Genomic DNA, 10,699 nt, shown 5'->3' on the forward strand with positions numbered 1-10,699 from the left:
CCTGTGTTCTGAAAGGGCCTGAGGAGTGCAGGATAGTGCTGAGCACCTTCACTCCATGTTCAGTTTCTTTTGTGAATGCTCCCATTAGCCCTGCAGAGCCAACACAGCTGAGAGGGACCTGGCCTGTATTTCTTGTGCATCAACTGAATTGTTTACTTAGTTCCAATCAGTACACTTGTGCAAATCCACGAACGGCAACAGGGTAGCACAGGTGTCATTAGAACCTAACTTTGTCTTCAAAATTTTTATTATTAATTGTGATTCTCTTTTATTCGTAGCCCCTAGAGGCACCTCCCAGGATCAGGGCCCTAGTGGCAGACACACACACAATGAGAGACCGTGCCTGCTACAAATAGTTTGCAATTTAAATACTTGTGCTAAAAAGACAACAGCACATATAAGGGGAGCAGCAATCAAAATAAACTCAGATGGCATCTTACAGTGAAACCCCTTCAATCCACCTTCTGCAAATTTTCTTAGCAGCCACTGGGTCTGTTGGGCCAGGTGAGGAGCTATGGGACATTGCAAAGCAAGCAGGTTTCTGTTAAAATCTCAGAGATTCAGCCTGGGGAAATGTATCAGAAAGTGAGGCTCAGAGGAAAATGGGCAAGGGGATTTGAATCAATGTCCTGGTCTAGCCTAACCCTTGGTTAGGTTAGCACTTGGTGTCAGGCAGACACATTATCACCAATATGGCAAAAATCTGCTCTCTAGAGTCTCTGCCACACGTTGGGTGCACAAATTCACTGCCACCAACACTGGCTTTTGTTGTCCTGCTACTAAATGCTGCTTTTTGTTGTGCCCTCAGAGATGTTCTGTGTATGATGCTGAACTTAATAAATCTGCTGTATTAGCTATAGGTAGACTATTCCCTTCTAGAAACCAACAATATAATTGTCATGCCCAACTTTTCTCTCAAATCTAGTGCTCATCAGCTGTTCACATGTGAGGTGCTTACTGAACCAGACTATATTAAAGAAAGCACCAGTTTCCAAAGTATAAAGGAAGCATTTCCTTGCATGTAGAAACAGAGAAGTTCCCCCTACAGGTACATTTGATTAAACTTGACATTTCTGAGCCCTCTGCTGGCAGCCACTATACTAATGAGAGAGCAAAAGTTTGTGGTCTTTACTGGCAGGGCTCTGGGTATTGAATCTCAAATTGCATGCCACCTGCCTCAGTGATATTAGCACAGCTTTTGTTTCAAATTCAGCTCTTACGAGTATGAAAGTTCATATTGAACAGAGCTTCACCTCATTTATAAAGCAACCATAAGGCGCGGTCTAGTTAGATTAAGAAAAAAGGTGAGTGCTTTTTAAGCACTCCTTAGCAGCTGACGGAGACAGAGTTCAACACCTTTAAAAATGGGTTAGCTGATTGTGGTCAACCTAGCTGAATGTAGCTTGGTAGTATTCAGTGGCCGTCATATCCATGTGTCTGAAATAACTCAGGAGGGACAAATAAAAGGAGTGAAGGTGCTAGAAAGTGGAATGCAGAAAGGGAAGAGAATGGGGACTCTGAGATGAGAACCTACAATAACATAATTAATTATAAGTGCCTCTCTGGTGAAGATTTCTTGCAGCCTTTCGCAGGGCTGGAGGGAACAACCAGGTTGTCACTCCAGAGATACCAGGTTCTTTTCATTAAAAGGGTAGCTGCTAAATCTGACTTCCACTTTGAGATGGGGCTTATGGAGTATTTGTTTATCTGCAAAATTAATTTTGTTCTTTAGTAGAAAGTCTTCAGAAAAACACAGGTACTCAGTTGCTGACCACCTGCATCTTTCTAGGGCACTGAGAATGTAAACTTATATCTATTTTCAAACTAGTTCAGCTTCTTATGCCACTGCACTTAACTGATTTCCTACATGAAATGTGTATTGTATAGTAAATTCTAAGGAGGGGAACACTTCCTATCTGCTCACCCTGTTCTTTTCCTTCTCATTGTAGAGCCTTCCTTTTCAAAAAATACAGCACAGCATCACATCACAAGACCATCAGCCCACGCCTGACAGTTGTATACTCAGTATGGTTGTGGGACAACTTAAGGTAAACTCTTCTTTCCATTACAGGGAAATAAATGCTAATGTCCTAATGTTTTCTTCAGGATACTTAATCATCTGATGTTTATAAAGCAGCTTATGTATCTAGGAGGCACCTATTAATGCCTACACTGGTGTGTCATGCTTCTGGTGTAGAACATTTCCAAGAGAAACTGCTCGCCACGCTAGATTAAAAGCCCTTTGTAAAACATCTGCACCTCAGCAATGTCATGGGAAGCATCACTTCTTTGGTTTGGCTTTTAGATGTACTGTTCTTCTCATTCATACTGAAGTCATGGCTGCAGTAAAGGTCTTAACTCAGTGGTTCTCAACCTAGTTACCATTGTGGACCACATATGCGGCCCACGATGTGTTATGTGGGCCGCATCCAATACCGTGGGTTGAGAACCACTGTCTTAACTGATGCAGTTTCTGTTTAATGGCAGCTTGGTTCATAATTCTTCAGGAAGGTGTAAATTTGGTTTCCTTGTTCATACAGTTTAGCAGTGCAGGCTGTGATGCCTCCATCTGCCCTCTGGTACAGCTGCTCCATGGAAGAGCAAGGACAGTCTAGTAGTTCTTCATATTAGTTGACAGTCCTTGTAATGGAGCCTTGCTATTCCATTTCTGTGCAGGCACTTGGGTTAAGGTTAGTCAGCCGCAGTTTGGGAAGAGTAGGGCTGACTGATAGGGCACTTGGGTCAAATGCCCAGGGATTGCATCTGCAATCCTGTTCTGCCTCTTTGTGGCCAAAACTGATTCAGGAATGGTGATATTGTCTGAGTGAGCTCATGCCATCAAGCATTGAAGAGGTCCCTTCTCTGGAAGCTACTCCAGTTCTAAGTTCTCTCTAAGCCGCGTGGCCACGTGGCAGGCTATAAAGGGCCGTGCAGCAGAGGCCTGGAGAGGAGAGAGGTAGGGGGTGGGTGGGGTCTGGGGAGGGGAGCAAGCTGAGGAGTGCAGGGCTGCCACCAGCCGCTCGCTAACCTCTGCCAGCGGGAAGAGGATGACCCCTCCCCCGGAGCTCTGTGGGCTGCCAGCAGGGAGACGGTGGGGGGGGAGGGGGAGTCCTTTGGCCCCAGGGCAGCATGCCAGCACCCCAAACTCCTCATCGCCAGCCCCACCCTAGAGCCCATGTCCCCAGCTGGAGCCGTCACACCTCCCTGCACCCCAACCCTCTGAAACTCGCCCTGAGCCCCCTCCCACACCCTGAATCCATCACCCCCAGCCAGAGCCCACACCCCAACCCTTTGCCCTAGAGCCCTGAGCCCCCTCCCACACTCCAAAACCCTCCCCTCCCCAGTAATTTTACGTGCACCAATATGGAGGTGATTTGTCACACATCACCTCCATATTGGTGCACGTAACAATATTCATTCCACACATGAGTGGGAAAAATTAGAGCGAACACTGCTCCAGATTATTTTTACCCACATGGCTTCAGTTTGCCCTGAACGCACAATGTATACATTGTCACCTCTGCTGTGCTGTTGAACTAAATCAACCTCATTTTGGTCCTCCACCTCTCTGGGGGAAGAGCTGTGCTTCCAAAGTCCTGAAGACAGTAGATTGAGAGGATTTGTTGGGCTTGTTCTTTAGAATAAGAGCTGCCTTGTCCTTGAGGCCACAAAGTTCCTTTAAAGAAACTAGCCAAAGCCAATGGCATTAACACTCAGTGAGGCATGCCAGAAACATGCTGGGTCCTGTGAGAGTGCATGGTGCCACGACAGGATCCCCAGCCCATCCAGCTTTGTGGCTAGCATGCTCCAGTTTCCTTCACAGAATACTGTCAATGTTTACTCCTTCAGACTCTGTAAACAGCGTGTTCTTGTCATCGAACCTCCAGCAGAATCTGGGATGGACTAAAGTGTCAGGGTGGATCTGAGTTATTTAAATCCCCTTGAGCCCCCAAAGGAGCTGATCTGCTCTAGTTGGGTAGTGGGGAAGAGCAGCTCTTGGCCTCACACCACCTGCTTCTGGACATTATTGAAACCTAAAACTACAGGTCTTCCTCTTTTAGTGAAGACCAAGGATTACCCTATAATTGGAACCCAGGTAGAAAATGCCAGCAACAACTACATTGTACCATCACAAATTATCCTTTGCGTTTCCCTCTATGTCCCCCTGTCTGTCCCATTCCCACCATGCCCCCTCTTCTCCCTCCCCCCAAGCTGTGGCTCATCAGTGAAAATTCTCAGTGATGTAAAAGTATTGATTATTTTCAAGGGTGTGCTTTTCACTATGTTCTCCAGGTAGCCTAGGCCTTTGCTTCTGCAACTGCCCAGGCAGTCTCGTTCAGAACCGCTTCCCTCTCATGTGGGGCTAGGAATGGGGGTGGGAGGCGAACATGGAGCTGACCTCAGAAGTTCAGCTCTCTGACTTCCCAAGCCTTGGTGGCTGCACTGTTCTACCGGCAGCCCAGCTGGCCAGCCTATACTTCTGGCTCCCTAGCTGCAAGCTGGACTCCAGCTCTGGTCCATTAGCCTCTGCAGCTTGGTTCCATGGAACAGTGCTGCGAGCATGCAGTATGTACAATGAACTTAACCCCAGTGAGGAAAACTGCAGAGCAAGATGTCAGGCACCTGGCTGCAGCAAATAACTATTTCATGGCAAAAATGCTTAATTCCATGTCTCTCTTTCGGGGCAGGGGGAGGTGGTGGTGAAGGGGGAATACTAAGTTTAACAGTCTCAGAATCTTAGCATGGGGCCCTGGTTTAGGTGCCTGTGGGCCCTTCATATCTGAGACACTTTCAGGTTCTCTGCCATCTCGGGCAGATGAAGCTGCAGTAGTTATACCACTCATGCTTTCAAGGTTATCTTCGTCACCATAAAGGGTAGGATTTTTTTTTTAAATGGATCACGATTCTGCAGCAAGGGATGTATTTGGGGGTAAATCCTTGGGTTCTGCCCTTAATCTCCTTAAGGAATAGGCTCTGTAAACTGTTAGGTTTCTGGTTGTGCAGTAGGATGGACCCCAACATGGACAATCATAGAAGCATAGAATATCAGGGTTGGAAGGGATCTCAGGAGGTCATCTAGTCCAACCCCCTGCTCAAAGCAGGACCAATCCCCAACTAAATCATCCCATCCAGGGCTTTGTCAAGCCTGACCTTAAAAATATCTAAGGAAGGAGATTCCACCACCTCCCTAGGTAACGCATTCCAGTGTTTCACCACCCTCCTAGTGAAAAAGTTTTTCCTAATATCCAACCTAAACCTCCCCCATTGCAACTTGAGACCATTACTCCTTGTTCTGTCATCAGCTACCACTGACAACAGTCTAGATCCATCCTCTTTGGAACCCCCTTTCAGGTAGTTGAAAGCAGCTATCGAATCCCCCCTCATTCTTCTCTTCCGCAGACTAAACAATCCCAGTTCCCTCAGCCTCTCCTCATAACTCATGTGTTCCAGTCCCCTAATCATTTTTGTTGCCCTCCGCTGGACGCTTTCCAATTTTTCCACATCCTTCTTGTAGTGTGGGGCCCAAAACTGGACACAGTATTCCAGATGAGGCCTCACCAATGTCGAATAGAGGGGAAGGATCACGTCCCTCGATCTGCTGGCAATGCCCCTATGTATACATCCCAAAATGCCATTGGCCTTCTTGGCAACAAGGGCACGCTGTTGACTCATATCCAGCTTCTCGTCCACTGTAACCCCTAGGTCCTTTTCTGCAGAGCTGCTGCCGAGCCATTCGGTCCCTAGTCTGTAGCGGTGCATGGGGCTCTTCCGTCCTAAGTGCAGGACTCTGCACTTGTCCTTGTTGAACCTCATCAGATTTCTTTTGGCCCAATCCTCTAATTTGTCTAGGGCCCTCTGTATCCTATCCCTACTATGTTTCAGAGTAACAGCCGTGTTAGTCTGTATTCGCAAAAAGAAAAGGAGTATTTGTGGCACCTTAGAGACGAACCAATTTATTTGAGCATAAGCTTTCGTGAGCTACAGCTCACTTCTTACTGGATTCTTGGATTCTTACTGTATCTGAGCAGAAACAGTACAACAGTCACGCTTTCATTGGCAAAAAACTTCTTAAACAGATATTAAACTAGCCTCCCAAAACTCATCTTGGGGGTAGTGGTAGTAAAATCCCCCCTCCCCCCCCCCTTTTTTTTTTTTTTTTTGAAATAATAATCACAATGATCAGGATGAGCAAGCAGATTTTGTAGCTGGGCTAGTATTTTGTCATTACTTTACACATCTGGAATTAGTGTGGGAAGGATCAACTAAATTCTCCCATGTATCCTAATTTTGTTCCCATCACTTCTTGCTGCTTCTCCCTTCCCTGAAGGCCTCCACTGCTGTTGAGCATTTGTTCAGACAGAAAGAGGAGACTGCATTTGAGGCCTATAGGTTCTACCTGCATCAGCCAAATCCAGCAGTGACTATGGCACCCTGTGTTCTTGGAACTTCTGTCTAGTTATGTGTGTGTGTTTTTTCCTCCTGCTCAGGCAGACGATGACCAAGTTCTAGGTTTCCACCAAACCTTTTTGTTGAAAAGTTTTCAAGGTGCTTGGGTGTGCACCAATGAAGTCTTCAGGCTAGCCCTCCACAACATTTAACCTCTGCCCTCTCTCCGTCTCTGGTGGTCTTCACCTTCCTTCCTGAGTAAGGCATGCTTTCTGCTTGCTCTTACACCTTGATTGATCTTGTAGTGTCTGAGTAGCATGGCTGTTGCTTGTGCATTTTCAAAGCAATATGGCAAATCTTTGGATCTCCAAATGCTCCTTTATGGGGTGTGGTTTTGGAAGTGATTACTACAGAATTAATTCAGAATAACTAATTCTGTATGTAAAGTGTCCAATAGTGTGTTTGATTTGAAAAATGAAATATGCAGCTTGTATCACTTGAGAAACTTGGATGTTTGTGCTGCATGGTGAACACTTAAAGCATTGTTTGAAACTTGCCAGATAAGACCTGATGAAAATCTGAAAGAATCTGTGACATTAAGGTTATGTCCACACTAGCATTTTTGTCGGTAGAACTTTTGTCAGTCAGGGGTGTGAAAAAACACAACCCTGACCGACATAAGCTTCACTGACAGTGCTGTCCACACCAGCGATTTTATGTCAGCGGGAGATGTTCTCTCGCCGACATAGCTATGGCCTCTCATTGGGGGTGGCTGAATTATGCCAATGGCAGAGCTCCCTTCCCCTTGCATAGAGCAGCTACACAGGAGACGTTACAAAGGTGCAGCTGCAGCAGGACAGCTGTGCCATTGTAAGGTCAGTAGTGTAGACGTAGCTTAATTCTTTGCCTTGAGATCAGAGGTACGTTCCAGAACAGTAATTGGGTCTCAGAGCTAAGCTGGAAAATAGGCATGGTGGCCAAAACCAAAGAGAAATGTCTGTCTGCATACAAGAAGTAATAAAAAGCAAAAGGGATGAAGTGGAATGCCTGGCAGTGGAAGAGGAGCCTGACCTGAAAGGCATTACTGAAACGTGGTTGGTTTCCAAAAATCAGTGAGATACTGAGATACCTAGTAACCAGCTAAAAAGGAAGGGCTGATTTAGTCTGCAGTGCTGGTGGGAGTAGTACTGTACCTTGAGAGTCCCTGGAACATATGCAGAGGTGGTGGGAGTAGAACTGTACCTAAAGAGACTCCCTAAAACATGTTTCAGAGTAGCAGCCGTGTTAGTCTGTATCCGCAAAAAGAACAGGGGTACTTGAGGCACCTTAGAGACTAACCAATTTATTTGAGCATAAGCTTTCGTGAGCTACAGCATCCAGTGAAGTGGGCTGTAGCTCACAAAAGCTTATGCTCAAATAAATTGGTTAGTCTCTAAGGTGCCACAAGTCCTCCTTTTCTTTTTCCCTAAAACATGAGACAGAATTTGAGTGAAGAGGCCCATTCAGTCAAGTCTGCAGAGATGCAAATGCCAAGTTATACAAATACGCTAGTAGAGTTGTGTACTAATGGCCTCTGGGTCAGGAAAAAATACTGTGTACAATGTGGAGGTAACAAAAATCAAATAAAGCAGTAATAATGGGTGACTTCATTCTGTAAACTGGTCAAAAAGATAATAGAATGTTAGGAACTATTAGGAAAGGGAGAAGATAATAAGACAGAAAATATCATACCACCATATAAATCCATGGTACACTGACACCTGGAATACTGCATGTATTTCTGGTCGCCCCATCTCAAAAAAGATATATTAGAAATGGAAAAGGTACAGAGAAGGACAACAGAAATGATTAAGGGGATGGAACAGTTTCCATATGAGGAGATTAAAAAGACTGGGACTAGTCAGCTTGGAAAAGAGACACCTAAAATCATGAAAGGTGCGGAGAAAGCGAATAAAAAAGTGTTATTTACCCCTTCACATAACATATGAACCCAGGGTCTCCTAATGAAATTAATAGGCAGCAGATTTAAAACAAACAAAATGAACACACAACACACAGTCAACCTGGGGATATTGTGAAGGCCAAAACTATGACTGGATTCAAAAAAGAATTAGATACGTTCATGGAGGATAGGTCTATCAATGGCTATTAGCCAAGATGGTCAGTGATGCAGCCCCATGTTCTGGGTGTCTCTAGGCTCTGACTGCCAGATACGGGACTGGACGACAGGATGGCTCACTTGATGATTTTCCTGTTCATTCACTTTGAAGCATGTGATAGTCACCATTGTTGGAAGACGGGATACTGGGGTAGATGGACCATTGGTCTGACCCATATGGCCGTTCCTATGGTCAGTCTGGTCAGCAAAGGGTTAAAGAAGCAGTTTAAATTTTTTGAAACTGCTAGTTCTGAAAGAGTTGATCAGAGCGCTAGTTGAGCCATTAAATAACCGTGACTGCAGTGTAGCTATGCTCAACATCCTCAAAGAAGAAAGTTCCCCAAAATCCAGCATAGTGACACTTCCCTTTGGAAAGGGGAATCACAAAAAGAAACTAGTCCAACCCTGCTGTTAAAATCCATAGCTTAGCATGCAGGTGGCATGCAGCCAATAATAAAGGCACAAGGGAAGCAGGAAGGCAAACAAAAGAGTGGTTTCAGAGTAACAGCCGTGTTAGTCTGTATTCGCAAAAAGAAAAGGAGTACTTGTGGCACCTTAGAGACGAATAAATTGGTTAGTCTCTAAGGTGCCACAAACAAAAGAGTGTGCTTAAATGGCTGTTGATGGCTTTGGTAGGAAGGGATCCCAGCTAAATGGTATCCATTCAGAAAATGGAAACCCAGCCCAAATTAAGCCAATAAACAAGCTCTTATCAGTGGTGGAATTTACCTCTTACTGTGTAATCACTTAGCTTCATTCATAGCCCTTTGTGAGGTTCTCTGCCAAAGAGGTAGGGAACCTCAAAGGACTTTGGAAGGCATGCATTTTAAGCTGTGAAAGAAATATTCCTCTACCTACTGAACGAACAAATCTGTGGAAGTCTTTGCCACAAAATATCAAGCACTAGCAAGAGTTTAGGATTCATAAAAGGCATAGATATTTGTATGAATTATGAGAAAAATCCATAGTTATATTTGATAGGTTAAATCTAGGAGTGATATAAATCCTCATGTTTTAGGGCATAAACCAATCTCTAAATGAGGTGAGACGCTTCCTAGAAGGGCAGATTATTCCATTATTGTAGCTGCTAGCATTTTCCTCTGCAACATCTGGTGTTGGCCATTGTCAGAGGCAGAGTAATGGGACTAGCTCGGGGTGGGCAAACTTTTTGGCGGGAGAGCCACATTGGGGTTGTAAAACTATATGGAGGGCGGCTGGGTAGGGAAGGCTGTGCCTCCCCAAAGAGCCTGGCCCCCTCCCCCTATCGGACCCCTCCCACTTCCCGCCCCCTGACTGCCCCCCTCAGAACCTCCGACCCCATCTGACCCCCCCCTACTCCTTGTCCCCTGACCACCCCCTCCTGGGACTCCCATGCCCTATCCAACCCCCCCTTTTCCCCATCCCCTGACCGCCTCCACCCCATCCAACCCCCCCCCGCTCCCTGTCCCCTGACTGATGCCCCGGGACCCCCCGCCCCCTTACCATGCCAGAGCTAGCCACACCGCTGCGCTGCCCGGCAAGAGCGGCGGGCCAGAGCACTAGTGGCGCGGAACGCTCAGGCTGCAGGGGATGGGGGACACTGGGGGAGGAGCTCAGGGGCTGGGCAGGACAGGACGGTCCTTTGGGCCGGATGTGGCCCGCGGGCCGTAGATTGCCAACCTCTGGACTAGCTGGACCTAATCTGGTTTGGCAGTCTCTGTTCACACTGTGCTGATGCCATGAAGTCTCTATTCAGAACTTCAGAGCTACTACAGTTCTATTCCCACTGGAATTCCCTTTAGATTTACTTGCTTATTGATGCTCAGAAAGAGGAGAATAGAAAATACTTGATTTAATAATGAGTTGCAGACCTGCCAAAGCAATTTAATCTGAAATTAAGATTAAACTCTTGATCCATGGCTATTGGTTAGGGAAGATGCAAGCTCTTATAACTTGAAGAATGGAACAGTGGTGTCAACTTTTGTTTGTAGCAGCTCTAAAATATATCTATAAACTTTTGGGAAAGAGATGAGAATCACTCATACGAGGCCACAGTATGTTCCATTTCCTGTGAGATGGGAATCCATTCTTAGGGAACCCATTCTTAGGGAACCATTTGGCCTCTCTGGTTAAAGCTGTATTAAGTCACTTTCTGGAGAGCACTTGCATGTTTCT

The 10,699-nt window shown here is 45.8% G+C and overlaps 1 protein-coding gene across 7 annotated transcripts in view; it reads left to right on the plus strand.

The window, feature by feature from the left end:
* NUTF2 (nuclear transport factor 2) overlaps positions 1 to 10,699 on the plus strand; it is a 57,048-nt gene that overhangs the window by 41,505 nt on the left and 4,844 nt on the right. For all 7 annotated transcript variants that reach the window (XM_073307241.1, XM_073307243.1, XM_073307239.1 and 4 more), the window contains exon 4: positions 1,950 to 2,048. In XM_073307241.1, the coding sequence (XP_073163342.1) occupies positions 1,950 to 2,048 (99 nt within the window). The remainder of the gene's footprint in view (positions 1 to 1,949; positions 2,049 to 10,699) is intronic.

The sequence above is a fragment of the Lepidochelys kempii genome, chromosome 12, assembly GCF_965140265.1.
Source record: "Lepidochelys kempii isolate rLepKem1 chromosome 12, rLepKem1.hap2, whole genome shotgun sequence".
Lineage (NCBI taxonomy): Eukaryota > Metazoa > Chordata > Testudines > Cheloniidae > Lepidochelys > Lepidochelys kempii.